An 18503-nucleotide genomic window follows, 5' to 3' on the forward strand; every position below is an offset into this window, starting at 1 on the left:
CCGTGTTTGACACCTCTGGGGGCTGCATTTACGGGGCCCGCAGGTTTGGACCCCGCCTGCAGCCCCCGCAGGCTCACCCGCGCCGCCGGCGGACGCCAACCACAAGCAATCCCCTAACGCGCCCGCCCGCTCCTCTCTCCGGCTGCCAGCAGCGCGGCAACCGCGAGTCACCGTGCGCGCAGGCGCCGTGTGTGCTGCTGGCGAGGCGGTGGAGTTTGGGGGGGGGGGGTAACCCGGATGTGGCGCATGCTCAGTGGCGCCTGGACGTGTCGGCGGCGGCCGCGGAGCGCGATCGCCGGGGCCGCGGCAACAACACCACCGCCACCGACGCTACCGGTACCGCAGTGGCGGCTCCGTGCCTGCGCGGCCGGGTCCCGCTGCCCCCGCTGTCAGAGCCGCCCCGCCGGCCCGGCCCGGCCGCAGCCCGGGAGGGGAGGGCGGGGGGGCGGAGGCCTGGCCCGCCGCGGAGCACCGGGGCCGGCTGAGGCAAGGGAACGCTCCCCCCCCCCCCCCCCCGCCATCACCACAGCGGTCGCCGCCCCTCACCGCAGCCCCAGGCCGCGCCCGGACTGCGGCCGCTCCGACCCCGCCTGCGGCCCAGGTAACATCCGCTCCCGGCTCCCCGCCCGCCGAGACTGCCCTCAGCCCGAACCCCCCATCCCTCCCCGCAGCGCTGTCCGCGGACCGCCCCCTGCCCCGGGCCGCCCGGGGGCTTGTCCTCGGGCCCCATTGCCCCCCGCTTGCCCTGAGCGAGCAGCAGAACGTCGTTCCCGCACGCGCACGTCCCCCGCCGGCCCCAAACTTTAAGTGTTATTGTTGTTAACCCCCGGTTCTCCCTCGGATGGGCTCTCCCGCCGCCCGTCCGCATTTAAAACTTCGCTGTGGTGCTGTTCGTGCAGACCGCGCTCTTGTGCTCCCTCACATGCCCTGAGTGGTTTTGTGTGAGCAGGTTGGCGTTTAGTTGTTTGAAATCTGCCATCTTCTTTGCAATACCAGTGCACTTTAAGGTGTTTTTTATGCAGCGTGGGGCTGCTCAACACGTGGGGTGTTCATAAAAGTCATTAAGGTGATTCCTTCTTGACCTTCTTTCCATCCCCGTTTCTCAGGGAGATTTGTGACGGTGTGTTACTGAGTCCTCACCGCGGAAGGGTGGTTAATTTACGGGGTAATCTAGCTGTGGCTTAGGTGTGTTATTACTTGGAGCCCAAATTGTACCACTTGCAAACCAATTCTTCTCAAGCACGTACAGTGGATTAGGATCGTGGTGTCTTTTACCACTGTTCCTAACCACTTCTTGGTTAAGAACAGCATGCTGCTGTCAACAGGCAGGAGTGATTCCAGGCTCTGTGATAGCTGTCATCTTCTGAATCGCAAGACTCTCGTACTCTTGTTACTTTGTTCTGTAATATAGGTAATTCCGTGCAAGGTGCTGCCTTATAAAACATGTTTTCGTACACTTAGCTTCATGATAAGTAGGCAACTTGTCCTTCTGGCCCTCTTATCTTGGCCGGATTGCTACTGGAAGCAGTTTCTTCTCACTTTGCATTCATGAACCTTGTTTGATTTGCTTGTTGCATAAGCATGCATGTTTAATGTTGATATAGAAACTTTATTTCAAAGAGCTGAAGCCTAAAGAGAAGCAGCAAGTGTCTTGAGCTGATTAGAATTCCTTTTTTTTAAGTGGCTCTTTACATAATGCATTCAGGCTCAGCTCACACAATGGGGATGTGAGTTTCGAGAGGTATCAAGAGATTTAGTGGAGAACAAAGGTGCTGAGAGCAGTGGAACCTCATGAGGAGCAGCCATTGCTGTGCTGTTGTTAAAGGCCTGCTGGAATTTTAGGGCTCTGTCGTATTGTTAACCTTGTGAAAAACTCTAGTTTTGGTTGGGGCTGGAATTTTCCATGCTTGCTTTGCCCAGAGGTGATTTTTTTTTTCTTTAAGCTCAAGCAAATGCAGAGAGCATTATCCCTGTACAGATTACAATAAAGAGCAGATGTTATCTACTACACCTGTTCTGGGGTATCGAAACACGATGTACAAATGAAAAATCACACTGCTTCTGCCTGAACAATGTTTGACTCTTCCTTCTTACTGCTTGGCATAACCACAATTGTTTCCTCTGTTTGTGAGGTTTTGACAAATTACTGTTTGTCCTTGTTGGAGGAAGCCTTCTGCAAGAAGATGGGTCTTGCAGGATACCCTGAGGAAGAGCTCATTTCAGGTTTGCTCTGTCATTGTACGGCAAGGAGTTCCACCACTGCCTGCTTTCTGAATGCATTCTCTTGGAAGTGAGGTAGTGTGAGGTGCTGTGGCTATAGATCCAGTTGTAGAGGAGTTTGCTGCTTTTCCCACCCCCGTGGTGTAGTGTGCAGTGGTCTTCCTTCTCTGACCATACAGAAGGCTGTATGGAGAAGAGGAGGGTTTTTCAGCTGTATGCTTTCTTAAAAATAAAATTTAGAGAGAGGGAAGGGGAACCAACATAAAAAAATACTTTCTGAGGGTTTAAAATATGTGCTTATGTAGTCCCATCAGCATTGTAGTGCTGTGTTTTTCATTGTTTCCTGGCCCTCCTCCTGCATTCAAGGACAAGATAAGGCTTTATCCTGACTCAAGAGCTGGACTGTTTCAGCCTGGAGAAGAGAAGGCTCCTTAAGGGGAGACCTGAGAGCAGCTCCAGTGCCTAAAGGGGCTCCAGGAAACCTGGAGAGGGGCTTTGGACAAGGGCCTGTAGGAACACGCTAAGGGGAATGGCTTTAACCTGCCAGAGGGGAGACTGAGATGAGCTCTTAGGCAGAAGCTCTTTGCTGTGAGGGTGCTGAGGCGCTGGCACAGGGTGCCCAGAGAAGCTGTGGCTGCCCCATCCCTGGCAGTGTTCAAGGCCAGGCTGTACGTGGCTTTGAAGCAAGCTGCTCTAGTGGAAGCTGTTCCTGCCTGTAGTAGGGGGTTGGAACTGAAAGAGCGTTAAGGTCTGGTGTAGTGGCATGTGTCCCTGACCATGGCAGAGGGCTAGAACTAGATGAGCTTTAAGGTCTGGTCTAATGGAATGTGCCCCTGACCATGGCAGAGGGCTAGAACTAGATGAGCTTTAAGGTCTGGTCTAGTGGAATGTGCCCCTGACCATGGCAGAAGGCTAGAACTAGATGAGCTTTAAGGTCTGGTCTAATGGAATGTGTCCCTGACCATGGCAGAGGGCTAGAACTAGATGAGCTTTAAGGTCTGGTCTGGTGGAATGTGCCCCTGACCATGGCAGAGGGCTAGAACTAGATGAGCTTTAAGGTCTGGTCTGGTGGAAGGTGTCTCTGGGGGCTGGAACTAGATGGTGGGCTTTAAGGTCACTCCTAACCCCAGCCATCCTCTGATTATATGTATTTACTGTAGTGTTTGTTCCTTGAATGAGATTAAAAACCCTTGTGCAGCAGAAATGTTTGTTCTGTTTACAGGATCAGTCTGTTGTATTTGTAAAGTGCTTTTGAAAGCCATTGGAGAGCAGAGGTGAAAACTGAGAGGAGTCAAGATGTGCTGAGAGCTGTAGCTGGACAGCTACATCAGACCACTTTCTTCCATAAAGAAATGGCTGCTCATACTTTTTAACTGTGGATTTATGTTAAGATGAAGGAGTTGCCACTCACGAGTTGTCTCTAAACTCTTCTTCAGTTCCTTTTATGCTGATGTGTGTCTTAAATTTTTGTAGCTACTGACAGTGAGATGAGCAGAATTGATACAGATGATTCAGATATGAGCACAAAAATAGTATTCTGGGGAATGTTAGCTCTTACTGTACAGAACAGTGTGAGTGCAGTACCTCCTTGGTACACTTTCTCTTGCTCTTTAATGCTAATTGGTCTTATGTCTACAAACATTTTGTTCCTGTTCACCCTTTGGGCAAGTAGGTAATTGTCTAATGCGCTGGAAAGTATCTGCAGTTTAATCACTTATTCATATCTTCATCAAATCACAAGCTGCCTTTTGTTTTATTGGTTTATGGATTTTTTTTTCTTTGTCATGTTTATCATAAAACTTCTACCACTGCATTATTAAACAGCAAAACTCTGTAGTAACGTTTTGGTGGTTAAAAGCTATCAAATGTACATGCTGCTTTTTCTGACATCTTTGTGTTTGTCTAATTTTGGAGGCAGTGGCTTATGCAAGAGCCTTTCTTGTCCTTTATTTATGTGAAATGTTCTAGCAAGATGTCAGTTTGTACGCTATTCTAATTAGCCAGTTCGTTAGCGTTGTGTTACTGCCTGGTATGAAAAGGCTTGAAATCTGGGACTGGGATGGCTGTAACTTGTGTAAATCGTGTTCTGAGTGCAGCAGTGGCAGCTTCAGGCAAACTGTTCTTACTTTTTTAGATGTGTTTTTCCAAAAATTACCTTTATAGTCATAACTTGGAAGTACTTTTTTGGTCATTAGGGTTTTTTTTTTTTTTGCATTAATTCATTTCCCTTCTTGCCCCAGTATATGACTCCCTAGAATTGGAGGCTGTATCTTTTATGTTGAAATTGATGTTACAATATATGATGTATATTAGATAACAATTTTGAACGAAAAATTACATCTTTCCCCTTGGCATCATATAGCACCATGGGCCTTGGTCTGGCTGTGATCTTTCTTCGTTACTTTAGTAGACATGTTTTTATTAGCTTTTTTACTTGAAAACACAGATGATGTGAGCTTATTTTCTTGGTTTTGAAGACCATAGTGGTAATATTCACTCAAGTCATGGCTAATCACAAAGGATATTCTGCCTGTAAATTTGCTGGCTTGCTTAGACCCTTCTACAGTATGTTATGACAAATAATGGACAAGTTATCTTAAAATTCTTAGCAGATAGAAATGCCTGTGGAGTGGCTGGTGAATGCTATTAGACATACTTACCTGCCTGTATTGTCTTTAGCATCCCTGTAGATGTTTGTGACACCAGCCCATACACGAGCAGTACTTAAAAATGCTCACGTGCTAAAAAGAAGGCTTATGTACTCACATGCATTGTAGAGCGTAACTGTTGCTAAAGATCTGTGTGTTATTTAGAATAGAGTAGTTCAGTTGGAAGGGACTTACAATGATTATGTCTTGACAGTCATTTGAAATGCTCTCATGTGACACAGGGTGGTTGTCTGATCAGTTTGTACAAAAAGGTGGCAAATCTCAACCTCACTTTCAAAAGGATTCCTGAACCCCAAATGTGTATCTAATACTCAGCGTGTGTAAAGTCTCTTATTTGACTTTAATTTGGCAGATTGATTTTATTTCCATCGCAGTGGAGAGGGGCTTTGGTCAAGGGCCTGTAGGGACAGGCCAAGGGGAATGGCTTGAACCTGCCCGAGGGGAGACTGAGATGAGCTCTTAGGCAGAAGCTCTTTGCTGTGAGGGTGCTGAGGCACTGGCACAGGGTGCCCAGAGAAGCTGTGGCTGCCCCATCCCTGGCAGTGCTCAAGGCCAGGTTGGACACAGGGGCTTGGAGCAAGCTGCTCCAGTGGAAGGTGTCCCTGCTCATGGCAGGGGTTGGAGCTGGATGAGCTTTAAGCTCCCTTCCAACCCAAACCAGTCTGGGATTGCATGATTTCGGGGTTCTTGTGAATGTGGTTGTAGATCCATCTTATATTGTTCATGCAGTTCTGTGTCAGTGTGTGCTGCATGTTCCCCTGCTGCCCCCACTGGCTGTGTTCATCGGCCTTCCCCATGAGCATCTCTGGGTCTTCAGCACCGTGTCTCTGGAACCTCTTTTTCTGAGCTAATCTGCAGGGCTGCTTCCGTTTCTCCACCAAAAGCTTTTCGAAGGGCCTTTGCTGCCCTGACACTTGCAGGAACTGTTTTTCCAGTTTTGTCAAGGCTCTGCTGTATTTTTAAAGTTCTACTTCTCATGTAATTTTTCCTGCAAACAGTAAAGTCTCCAAGAGTCTTAAATTGTTGCTTTTCTAAAAAATACCTACTTTTTTGTAGAAACTTAACAAAGAAAATATATGCTGTGGAGGGGGGTTGGCCTTTGGCTCATATCTTAAAGTAATTATCCAGTGGCATTTGGGCCGTCACATATTTAGACTGAGTTTCTTGGTGAATTTGATCCTTCCGTGGCTGTGATTGGTTTAAACCCCACTGTAAATGAGCAGCGTCACATATCATATCAGTGTCGGGCAGGGATAAAAAGGTCTTGCCCGAGCTGCTGGAGGGCTCATTGCCTGGATCGTCTTCCTTTGGGTGACATCCCTGGCTTTCAGCTCCATCCATAACCCACTGGTTTGCCTGTGTAAGTGTATTATTTCCTTTACTTGTTTGGGGTTGATCATTCTCCCCACATCGCAACGTGTGGCTTTTGTGGGAGGAGAGAGGGAAGATAAGTGAATTGCAAGTGTGAAAAGTATTCATTTGGGGTTCTTGTTGATATTTAGAAGGGAATGTGAGTTCTTTTTACTAAATCTGTATTTGTAACTTCTCAGCAAATTTCATCCACATTAGTGTTCTGGAAAAGGGAATTGTTTGGAAGAGGGATTTTTCAGGTAAGTTTCAAAATTTGCTTGGCTGAATGGCTAGGACATTAAAGGGGGTTTAGGTGAAGTCTGAGTAGTTTTTTGCTGCCTCTGCCCTTCCGTCTCAGGTGAGAGTCTGTACAACTGCAGTAATTCCTCTGTAGAAACAAGGAAACCAAGGCCATGTGTTTTTTTTTTTCCTAACCGTGGAAAACAGAAAGACTTTTTCTCTCATTCTAAAACCTCCTGTACTCCTCCAGACTGTGTGTGTGTGTCTGTATGCGTCTGCATGCTTTTTTGATGAAGAATTTCAAACTGAAATTTATCTCAGCAACTCTTGGGGCTCATGTGAGGCTCTCCAAATGATCTTATCTCTTAAGTACCTAATATGCTGCCTGAGGAGTTGCTGAAAATATTTGGAAGTCATGGCTCACACTGTTTTTGTTATCCTTGGTTTCTGGCATGTAAAAGTACTTGTTCTTAAGGTGTGCTAGTTTATAATACTGTCTTGCAGCTCTAGGGATACTAGCAAAATAAACTGTTAATTTTCTGTTCTATAAATGCATTGATTATCCCTTCAGGTGAGATCTCATCTTCTTTTTGTACTTTGCTCAGGTTTCTTCCAGTTGATCAGGAGCACCTTGTTTCCACAAGTGGGAGTGCTCTCGTGGAGCTCTGGGCTAGCTTTTGCAGAAGATGCTGAATGTTAAACTTGGTCTCTGTTTTGTAGTCACACTAGTAGAATAATCGCTGTTTTGAGAGAGAATGTAGCAGTTGATCCTAGAACAGTGGAATGGTTTGAGTCAGTACAGTCCTTATTTTGATTTCCTGCCCATAAGATAAATGTAAGTGCAGCGAAGGCACTAGTGTAAGAGCTCAGTAATGTTACTTCCACGTAGGTAAGTCAATAATATGTTTGATTTTCTGTTACATGAGGTCGCATACTATCATAGATGTCTGTGTTTTTAGAATCTATTTATATTGCTCAGGTAACCATTTGTGGCAGAATTATCCACAGACATGAAAATGAGGCATGTGGCACCAGTGGTGCATTTTTAATGTTAGACAGCTGCTTCATGTTCTGAATTTCATTGCACAGGCTAAAAGATACATCACCCTTCAGCAAGGCAGCCGTGGGGAAGTGGGACGTACAGAAGAGTTACGGTATTTGTTCCAGTCTGCATCAGTCTTGAAGGAAGAGCTGGAGTTAAATGTTTACTTACCACTGCAGAGTGTTTTAAATTATCTGGCAATCTTAACTTCTTTTGTCTTTCAGGTTTGACTCCTCTTCAGAGGATCTTAATCTTGTTCCAGTAATCCTCTTAATCTTGCTCCGATACTTCAGCTATCACAGAACACTAGTTGTTGGCATCTTTCATAAGATACTGTTAATAGTTATTGAAATACATTACTTTCTATAAGATGAGGTACTTCTCTGTAACTTTCTGTAAAATGAGGCACTTCTCTGGAACTTTGTAACTCATTAGCATTTTATATTAGTTCATCCTTTTTTTCTTCTGTGTTCTACTTGGATCATACGGTAGAAAGGGGGAGAGAAACACCTTTTTGTTCCTTGGTAGGTGGAGCAGAGAGCTTCACTAGAAGCTCTGTGTCCTGCAGCGGCTTTTCTTGTGTTCCCTGTCTCTTCTCTGTGCCCCTTTCCCCCAAAAACACCCTCTTGTCCATTTCTGTTTCATGAAATCCTGGGTAGAGGGAGAGCTAAGAAGGTCTTTGTTCACAATATTTGCCCCTACTTCACTCTAAATCTAAGCTTGAGCTGTAGTGTGGGATTGCCTACTTGGGCAGAGGGCTTGCTGGGGAATGAATTTGAAGTTTCATGGTTGCACCAAGTAAACGTTAAATCTCACAAGCATGCTGCTGTTTTGCAGAACATCTAACACTGCGTTTCTTAGGGCACGCTGGAACCTTATCTTCAAAGGCTCTCTTCTAAAAATATAACACATAAAGATTGCATTTTGCTTTTATTTGCACACATAAAAGTAATATAGTAAGAAGGTGTTAAGGCACCTCTTGAATGTGTGACTCAGTCAAAGATAGGCTCGTGGAGCTATTTTGTGAGAAACTAGATTTGTGGAACATAAGAACTTGGCTTGCCTGCAAAATATGCTAATGCTTCTGCTGCTTTAGAAGAAATATGCCGCAGCATTTATCAGTACGTGCTAGGTTGGTAGCCACTGGCCTTACCCCTCCTTCTGGGGATCAAAATTGCAAGATCAAATCCAGGATTTCTGTAGGGGGCAGTTCTAAAGGGAGGTTCCCGAATCACCATGCATAGTTAATCCACCAGCAGCGTGTAACAGTATTTAAACTCCTAAACAAGTGGCCTGGCTTTCAAAAGTGCTGAACAGTCAGAAGCTCCTATTGAGCTCAGTGGCAGCTGAGGGGTGACTCAACATTTCTGAAGATCATTCCACTTAAATAAGGATTTATTTGCCTGATTTTTAGTCTTCTGAAAGTCAGCAAGTAAAATTCTCATTCATGGTTTTAGGGGTGTAGGAGATAGAGCTGCGTGTCTAATTTTAAACATCTCTTTATTTAAAGCTCTTTTGGCTAATAGCTTTATTAAGTTGCTTATTTGTGATTACTTATGCATATCTATCTGGGATGCTGTTTTATATTTGAGGAAAATGATGTTCTATTCTGTTTTAGCTGGCAAGCTTTTACAGATTTATGTGAGTGTGAGTTGCCATGGAGAATGACTGGCAGGTTAAGCTTGACTTTTAAAAAGAGACTTATTGAGTTGAAGCGCAGAAAAACCTAGCAGTGAGGGAGAAACTTTAATAGCTAGGTAAAATGATCTTACTCAAACTTTTAGGTAACTGTTTTCCTTTGGGATAAATTAGGTTCAGAAGTGTCCTTATAAAAGAAGAAAACTACTGAAAATGGAAGGGGGGAGAGTATGGTGGGGGGGAGTCTGGGAGGGATGGGAGGATTTGCAATGTGTATTTTTTTTATTTCCAAGTGTACCAAAACATGCTGTATTTGAGTTGGAACTGGAGAAAAATAGGGAAGACTTTTGTTTCCTTTTTTAATTACTCTTGACTTATGTTACATTATTCCGCGTGCAAGAAGGGAAGCCATGCATTCACACTGTCATTTGTGTGATGCATTAACTTCCCAAATTAACATCCCACTCTTATTTTTGTGCAACACATTTGTTTCCAATAAATAGCTGTTACTACTATACCTCTAATAACATGGAAAATTCCAGTACCGTAACAGGACTTTGACTGGATATGTTCCTCAGATAATGTGCATAAACATTTTTTTCTTTAACTGTTGAAGTAAGATTTTATTTACACTGAAGAGAACATGTTATTTTCAGCAAGGCTTATATTTTAAGCTTATTCAAGAAATGTAAATATAGTAAAATCACTTTGGTGTATTTGCTGCCAGTGTCTTAAAGGCAAACTGCATAGTTGGTAAAATGGTGTTACTGGATAACTACCTCAAATCAAAGCTGCAAAAAGACTCAGAGCAGCTTTTTGACAACATTAGACTCTTTTCTGTGAGTGCTCAAAACCTGCTGTCTTATATTTCTGAATAAAGCATAGTAATTAGCTCATTCAGAATTGAGAAAATCAGGCCATCTCTTCTTCTAATTTGTGAATTAAAGGAAACTTCAAAAGTATGAGGTCTTCTGGCTTTGAGAAGAATGACTTAATGACCAGAAACCACTGCAGATTCTTAACAAGTGGAGTTTAAAGGCCAAATGTGTGAGGAGGTACTTGGTCCTGATCTTCTGTTTGGTGCAGTAAAGGCAGTTAGTTCAGTTTGAGACATTTGGAAGTGCTTTTTAAGTGACTTCAGTTGGTTTGTCTTGATCCAAAAGAAGCTGGATGCGAACAAGTAAAGACATACGCCAGTTGGGTTTTTCCTGTATAAAGATACACACAATACTAATCTACATAAATGTGTATTGAGCTAATGGCCAGAGAGAGGTTTTTTTCCTTTGTGATTAGCAAAGACAAATCTCAGTTAGTCTGAGGTCAGAATATAGCTGAACTATTTGAAGAGGATTATTAAATTAAGATGACAGACGATTTTGGTGTATGTTCATGCTTCTTCGCTATTCAAATTTTGTTTAAACCTATGCTCCTTGATTCACAGTCAGCATTTTCACTTGGTCTCATCCCACCAGTATAAAACATAGGAAATCATTGTCACTCTTCTCCTTTTCTTGGTTCAGAGCCTGTTCATCTAATAATACCTATCTTTCTATACGTACATACTATACTTACATGTATATAAACTATAACCTTTATGTTACTAGGGGAAAAAATAATCTTATATATGAAACTGTGCAAGCAGTGTCTTAAGCATGTTTTAGCTGTTACGGGACAAGCAGTGCAGTTTTTTTGTTGGGTTTTTTTTCATGTTCTTTTAATATCCTGCACTTAGCTTGAAAATAAAAGAAGCAAAAAGCCACAGACTTCCTTAGAAACATGATCTGCAATTTGTTAAAAACAATTCTAATGTAGATATTTTTTCCTCCTAGGTTTTGTCAAGAGACAGTACATCTAACACTTAAGTTGGATCATCAGCTTCAAAATCATAACAGCCCCCAAAACTGACATCTGATCTGAAAGAAAAAGCTGTGACAAATGGACAATATGTCTATTACTAACACACCAACAAGTAATGATGCTTGTCTGAGCATTGTTCATAGCTTGATGTGCCATCGACAAGGTGGAGAGAGTGAAACTTTTGCAAAACGCGCAATTGAAAGTTTAGTTAAAAAGCTAAAGGAGAAAAAAGATGAATTGGATTCTTTGATTACAGCTATAACCACAAATGGAGCTCATCCTAGCAAGTGTGTTACAATACAGAGAACGCTGGATGGGAGGCTTCAGGTTAGTACCAGTGAAAATCAGATGCTTTCCTCCTAGTGAAGCTGGAGCAAGAGCGAGCAACTCAAGATCCTAGAATGTTGAGGAATAGTACCTGTCCTCTGGCATCCCCCCTTTGTAGTCATGTTTTGTGGCTGGAGCTCTGAACTGCATCAGTAGTTGATTATTTTTTTTCAAAAGGAGCAGAAGGTGTTGGATCAGCTGTTCTAAACGAGCGTGTGTGGCAGTAAAAAGCAGGGTCACATAATAAATGCGGCTGCTTATCCTGGTATTTTCACTAGAAGCTTCTGTTAGCTCTGTGTTGGTCAGCAGTTGGAAGACAGACCTATGATCCCGTGCTAAGGTACTCCAAGGAGCCTGCAGTGAGGATTTTTGTTAGCCTTATATCGCCAGTACTCAGTACCTGTATAGTTTGAGTTGCGATTTGCTTGTTCTGGGACAGATGTCATGTTTGCTGGCTAGCTCTCTGTCTACCCTAAAGTATTACTTCTTTTATTTATTTTTTTCAGTATAATGGATTGGCATTCTCTTACTTGTAAATCCTTTATAGTGTAACTTAATGCCTTGTTCCTCCTCTTGTGGGGCAAAACTCTGTTAATCATCCATGGTGGGGAAGGTGACCATATGTACTACACTAAGCACAAATTCTGCTTCTGCCATTTTGTATTGAGTATTTTTTCTTTTAAGAATCACAGTGTTGACTTAACCATAGCAAAACCCTAACAGAAGTTTATTTCTCTTGAAGAACTTGGGTAAACTGTACAACACCTTTTTTTCTTTCTTATTTTGGTGATGGAGAGAGGTTGTGGTGGTGTTTGTCCTCTTCCAGGTTTGCTCCTTACTAAGTAAAGTGAGATGTCTTGCAACTTTCCAAATCAGCTTTTGTGTCTAACTTTTTAGGTGGCTGGTCGCAAGGGATTCCCTCATGTGATTTATGCTCGTCTTTGGAGGTGGCCCGATCTTCATAAAAATGAACTCAAGCATGTTAAATATTGTCAGTATGCTTTTGACTTAAAATGTGACAGTGTCTGTGTAAATCCTTACCATTATGAGCGTGTAGTATCGCCTGGCATCGGTAAGTAACTTCTTGACGTAAAATGTGCAAATAAAATGTAAAATGTTTTCCTTTTGAGTGTAGAAAATACAGGCCTAAGTTAGAGACATTAACTTTTAACGATCTAATGATAAATTATTGTCGTGCTCTTGCCCATCTCCTTAATGGAATTTTTCTTTTACCTTTATTCAAAAAAACACCGCAGTTTCTGTTTGAAAAAGCAGTTTCTGGCTTTGTTTAAGCTTTTCTGTTGGCTTTGCACACAGTTCTTAGAGTTAATGTGTATCTGTGAATAACTTATCATTGAGGTTTGTGTTGTGATAGAGGGGGTATAATATGTAGAGTCTGTAGGACTGGTTTGTAAAGGCTGATAAACTTAATGTTCAAACACTCTTGAAGATCTCTGTATAATCCTCCACACCCTCTTTTCTTTTTCTTGATAAAGATCTCTCAGGACTGACACTACAGAGTTCTGGTAAGTAGTTCTGCTTACTGTTGCATTTCTGTGGGCACAAACTGTGTTAAACTCTTCAGCATGTACACAGTTTATTCCTGTGCATCTTCCTGAGAGGGAGTATAGAGAGCAGATGGAAATGAATTTGTCTCTTCGGTTCTTGAAAATTGACAAAGTAGCATATGAGAGGCAAGTATTGACAAATTCTTTAAATTGAGGCTTCAGTGCAGCTTGTTGTTGTGCTCTGTTTTCATTGCCTCAACTTAAAAACACTGAGAAAAAATAAAAATCAAAAAACACATTTTTTTTTTTGACTAGCAGCATTGAGCATGCAAGGATGTGTGCGCATGTGTATAATAGGCTAATTGAATTAGGAATAATAGATGCTTATGATTTAGTAAGTAGTTTTACAAGAAAATAGTAGAAATTCTGTAATTAATATGCAGTTGAATGAAGCAGTCTGATATTCTTGCTCTCCCTGAAACTTGAGGGAAATTTGATGTTAAATGTCAAATGAATATTATTCAGAAATCTGAGGGTTGTACAGCTGCTTTATTCCAAAACTGATTTTTTTTTTTTCTCCTCCCAGAATAAATTGATAGAGAAGGAAACCTGTTTTTAGCACATTATTAGAAGTAATCAAGCAAAAATACTCATCAGGGATTGTAGTGATAGGACAAGATGTAATGGATTCAAACTTAAAAAGGGGAAGTTCAGGTTAGATATAAGGAAGAAGTTCTTCCCTGTGAGGGTGGTGAGGCGCTGGCAGAGTGTGCCCAAGGAAGTGGTAAATGCTCCATCCCTGATGGTGTTCAAGGCCAGGCTGCACAGAGCCTTGGGTGACATGGTTTAGCGTGAGGTGTCCCTGCCCATGGCAGGGGGGTTGGAACTGGATGATCTTAAGGTCCTTTCCAGCCCTAACCATTCTGTCGTTCTATGAAAAATGACTTAAAAAGCCTCCAAACAACGCAACAGACTGTAAACTTCACAAGCTTTAATTTGCGTACTCATCTCTGCTGATTTGCATGTTACCCATGTTTTCTGAAAAATGATCCTTGTGTGCAGAATCAAAGCTTAGTAGCTGTTAGTTAAATACGTAGCGTTGCCTTGTCCTACTGCTCTTTTTTGCAGCAGGAAACAGAAAATTACTGTCAAATTTTGATATATTTAAGGCTGCTTGAAAAACGAGCATGGGAGCTAATGTAGTATGAGTTTTACTTGAACGTGCTTAGTGGGATAGATGGAAATAAATTCTTGTAGTGGCCATGGTAGTAATTTCCTTACACTGTATGTGGAATATTCTAAATTAGTGTCTACATTGTTAAATACAGAGTAGTGTTATATTGTCTTTGGATGTGAATTTTATGTTTGTAGTCAATGTGGATGGGAGTTGCTTAAAATTACTTAAGGGATGTGTGAAGTTTTTTATGTGCTGTTTTCATGAATTATGTTTATCATAGGAGCTTTATGTATATTCTTATAATAGGAATTGGTCTGTTAGCTACTGCATTAACGCATATTTAGGTGCCTGACAAAAAGCATGTTTTTCTCTTTTATTAGCCATGTCAAATCACACAGTGATGGACTGGAAAACAAAATGATGTTGGAATTTACTACTGGGGGACTAAACTTGATTGAGAGCAGTCAGCAAAATGAACAGTTTGCTCTTCCATCCAGTTAACGCTTCAAAATTTCCTGCTGCTGCCTTGTCTATTTGCAGTTTAGAGGAGTGCTTTAGCAATGTTTAGATAGGTTAAATCCTCCTCCCCAGTAGCTTTAATAGCATTGCTGTTGCTTGAAAGCAGTAGTGCTATTTGTAGTTAAATCCTGAAAATAGATTTGCTTTGCAAGTTTAACCATTTGCTTCTTCACAGCTCCATCAAGCATGCTGGTGAAAGACGAATATGTTCATGACTACGAGGGGCAACCGTCACTGTCTTCTGCAGAAGGCCATTCAGTCCAAACCATCCAGCATCCACCAAGTAACAGGGCATCTAATGAGCCCTATAGCACCCCAGCCATGTTAGCTCCTACTGAGGCTAGCACTACCAGCACCACTAATTTTCCCAACATTCCTGTGGCTTCAACAAGTAAGATCCTAGAGATTATATGAAATATTAAACTGTGAAAATGTGACAGCTCAAAGATAACTGCTGTTTTTTGACAGAGTAGATAGTGTAGCAAAAGTACCGTTCTGATGCAATATGCTGGGAAAGTGTGTGGCATTACAGTCTAGGCAGTCTCTTAAGTATTAACATAAGGTTTTAACTTGGAGCATAATCTGAGTAACTTTTCCTGGTAACACAGTCTTTTTTCAGGGAGACTGACATTGTGTGAGTGTAAGAAGACTGTTTTGGATATGCCAGTGGTTCAGTGATACTACGTTAAAAAAACAATTGCCTGCTGACAGAACATTATGGCTGTTATTGGAATAACTGCTGTAGGAATGGAAGAATTTTATTATTTTATTGCAACAGCAGATGGAACAGATACACTGTAAAGTGGCAATATCAAGAGGTTTTCAGACAGTTCTTCATTGTTCCACAGCTGACAGAATAAGTCTTCCAGTTTTAACTTATTTTTGTAATGGCCCACTGTACTCCCAGAGTGACAGCCCTAATTAATATTGTCATGAGTCTGTTGGAGAGCTGTGTCAAAGTTTTTCTTAATTTTCTGTGTATATTTGGTACAAGTGGAAGAGTCTGGTTTACCAACATCAAACCTCACTCTTCACTCCAGCAGGACAGTAAAACAGTTATGTACAGTGTCCTGCAGCTCTAATGTAGGGAAACCAGGGAGTCTGGAGTGGTTTCATGTACTCTTTGTCACTTCAGTATAAAAAATGTGTGGGTTTCATGTTATCAAATTTTATTTTTTTAATGGTGTTTTGATAATGTTTTTAATCTTTGCTGACTACTTTTCTGCTAAAGCTACAGATGGTTTGCCAAGTTTGAGATACAATGTCTATTTGTCTCCAGCAGAGAAAAAAGGATGGGCAGTTTAATTGTATTGCCTTTGCACAACAGTTTATAGTCAGTAACTTTTTCTCATCGGTGCTGTAATTGTTGGAGCCCAGTGGACAGGAAAAAAAAAAAAACTTGTTTTCTTTAGGTTTTCGTTCAAGTTTTCAATGTGTTAAATTGTGCTAGCTACACCAGTTTGAGAGAGTGCAAATGTACTTGTGAAACTGCTGACCAGTTTAGTGTTAATGGCTGAGCTGAAGCCTTCTAAGATCAAATTCTGTTAACCTGTTCTAAAATATCTATAGTTTTACTTTAAATCTTAGTTGATTCTTGAAATGTTTATCTGGGAGAAAAAGAATCCCAGAAGCTTTCTCAGAAACAGCCCAGTGATGTGTGCAGCTCTGTTCAAACACTGTTTTTAAAAACAAAATACTGTTCAGTATGTTTTGGAGGCACATAAATTTAAGTGAGTGTCCTCCTTAGGAACAGTAGTTACAACATCCAGAAAATAAGCAACTGATTGGACCTACTGCTGGCTTGTTTGGATTCTTACCAAATCTGCTCCAGCGATGTTATTCAATAAAACTGTGACATCTCTTCTTCTGTCCTTCCAAACTGGAAAATGAGGTGTGAACGGAGCAAAGATATGGTTGATGAACAGAGTTCTCTGCATACTTGTACTGCTAAAATATTAAGGGTGTCAGTCAAAATTAGCTAATGCAGAGCATCTTGCTTCAAGTTTCCTAAGACACTCCGGTGGGTGGAAAAAAATACTGAACCAAACTTGTAGGAACTGTGTCTTGCAGTGCCCTTAGTTGAGTGTATTTTCCTACCCAGTAGTGCTGAGCTCTTCTTAATTAAAATTTTGGAACGTTCATGAATAGGTAGTGTGTTCTTTTACCAGGTCAACCTACCAGTATATTGACAGGTAGCCATAGTGATGGACTCTTACAGATTGCTTCAGGGCCTCAGCCAGGAACTCAGCAGAATGGGTTTACAGCTCAGCCAGCTACTTACCATCACAGTGAGTATATACATATGTGCACTCTTCTTAGTTTTCTAAAACCGGTTTCCAAATATTGAGGAGAAATAGAGGATTAGAAGTGAGATGCAGAAAAGCTTCCTTAAAAACCAACCACTCCTTTCTTTTTCTAGATAGTACTACCACTTGGACTGGAAGTCGGACGGCAGCCTACACACCTACCATACCTCACCACCAGAATGGCCATCTTCAGCACCATCCACCTATGCATCCTGGACATTACTGTAAGTAGTGCAGATCTTCATATCACTTGCTTTGTTTCCAGTTTTGTTGAATGGTGGGGGCTCATTCGTGATGATTCTTTACCCCCATATCCTTTTTTGTTGTTGTTGTTACAGAACTACCATTACTGTGTTTAGTATATTCTGACAGTTAAATGTAGGAGCTTGATAAGACTTTCCTCTGGTAAAGCAGCAGATCAGAAATTCAGGTAGCTATACTGGTACCATCTATGTTATAGATGTCTTACAGTACCTGAGAAAAATAGAATTTCCTTTCTAAACCTCTGATTCTAAAGCTTTGCAATCTAATAGTAAATATTTCCTTTGTGACAGATGAAGCTGATGCAGAATGTGTTGTTTGGATATTTTTCTTTCAGTACTTGAAAAGCCCCAGCTGTGTTTATTTTCTAGAAATTTTGAAGTATTGTCTTAATGATGTAGCAATATACGTTAAAGCGTTGGGTGACCTGTGTCCATGTATACTAGCCAGTGTGAAAGAACTTTGTGAAAGCTCATGTAGTAAAGCATGGTCTTACCACAGCCTGATTGATGGCTACATTTGGCACACAAACTTGAAAATGATTTTTTTATCTGAAGTAGGACCACAACATCTTGTTGTAAGGTACAGGAGATCAGAACAGAAAAAAACAGCGATAAAACTTTTAGTGCAAGTGTCTAGCACAGTATATACCTTATACAGAGTATAATGCAAAAAAACCCTGGCCAAATACAAGTTTCTCTAAATTTTGTGGCAAAAAGGTAGAGCAGTTCCTTATATCCTAATACAGTACTGAACCAGATCACCTTTTTTACAGCAGTCTTTATTAGTGGAGGGGTGAATATACGGTAAGTTAATGTTAGAAATACTTCTCACCTTCTATCACGAAATTGTGGTTTAGGTACGGTGATGTTAATTACTCTGTTCTGTTAAGATCCCACTTCATTTATCTTGTATTTGTCAGAAGTACCAGGATGTAAAAACTTCAGTGGTGCTGTAGATACTCTATAAATACTCTTCAGTGCATGTATCTTTCTATAATTAATATTTTTAACTGGCTAGTGATACCACATAGAGCTTTTCTTGGCTGCTGCCGTTTCTCACTTCAGAGAGTTGCATGTTTTGACACCTACCAGCGTTGTGCCTGTTTTGACATCGTGTTGCAAAAGCTGCTGTTACTTATAATACTATGTTTAAGTCTTTCTTTCTTGTTCTCTGCTACCTGAAAGGGACTTCCAGGTTTTGAAAATGGAGAGAATAAACTGACCGATACCAAGACTGTGTTCAATATTTTTGTCTTTAGAAAATGAGTTTTCTCGGGTTTCTGTCCATCTTCGGGGAGTGTTTCTCATGGTCAAGCCCACAGCATGCTAGGCAACTTGTTCTGTGATGGTTTCTGACAGATTTATATCACATGCCTCTGTACAATGG

The 18503-nt window shown here is 41.6% G+C and overlaps 1 protein-coding gene across 4 annotated transcripts in view; it reads left to right on the forward strand.

Annotated features, from left to right (window-relative positions):
* The first annotated feature begins 265 nt into the window (after positions 1-265).
* The window catches only part of SMAD4 (SMAD family member 4), a 29615-nt gene continuing 11377 nt past the window's right edge, over positions 266-18503 (forward strand). Inside the window, exons 1-8 of one of the 4 annotated variants that reach the window (XM_065661583.1) lie at positions 6232-6249; positions 6440-6499; positions 10989-11343; positions 12241-12415; positions 12840-12869; positions 14723-14938; positions 16716-16835; positions 16967-17077. In XM_065661583.1, the coding sequence (XP_065517655.1) occupies positions 11095-11343; positions 12241-12415; positions 12840-12869; positions 14723-14938; positions 16716-16835; positions 16967-17077 (901 nt within the window). In that variant the 5' untranslated portion in view covers positions 6232-6249; positions 6440-6499; positions 10989-11094. Of the gene's footprint in view, positions 602-6228; positions 6250-6439; positions 6500-10988; positions 11344-12240; positions 12416-12839; positions 12870-14722; positions 14939-16715; positions 16836-16966; positions 17078-18503 lie in introns of those variants that run through there. The other 3 variants (XM_065661582.1, XM_065661584.1, XM_065661586.1) reach the window with 3 other exon arrangements.

Source organism: Lathamus discolor, chromosome Z (genome assembly GCF_037157495.1).
Source record: "Lathamus discolor isolate bLatDis1 chromosome Z, bLatDis1.hap1, whole genome shotgun sequence".
Classification (NCBI taxonomy): Eukaryota; Metazoa; Chordata; class Aves; order Psittaciformes; family Psittacidae; genus Lathamus; species Lathamus discolor.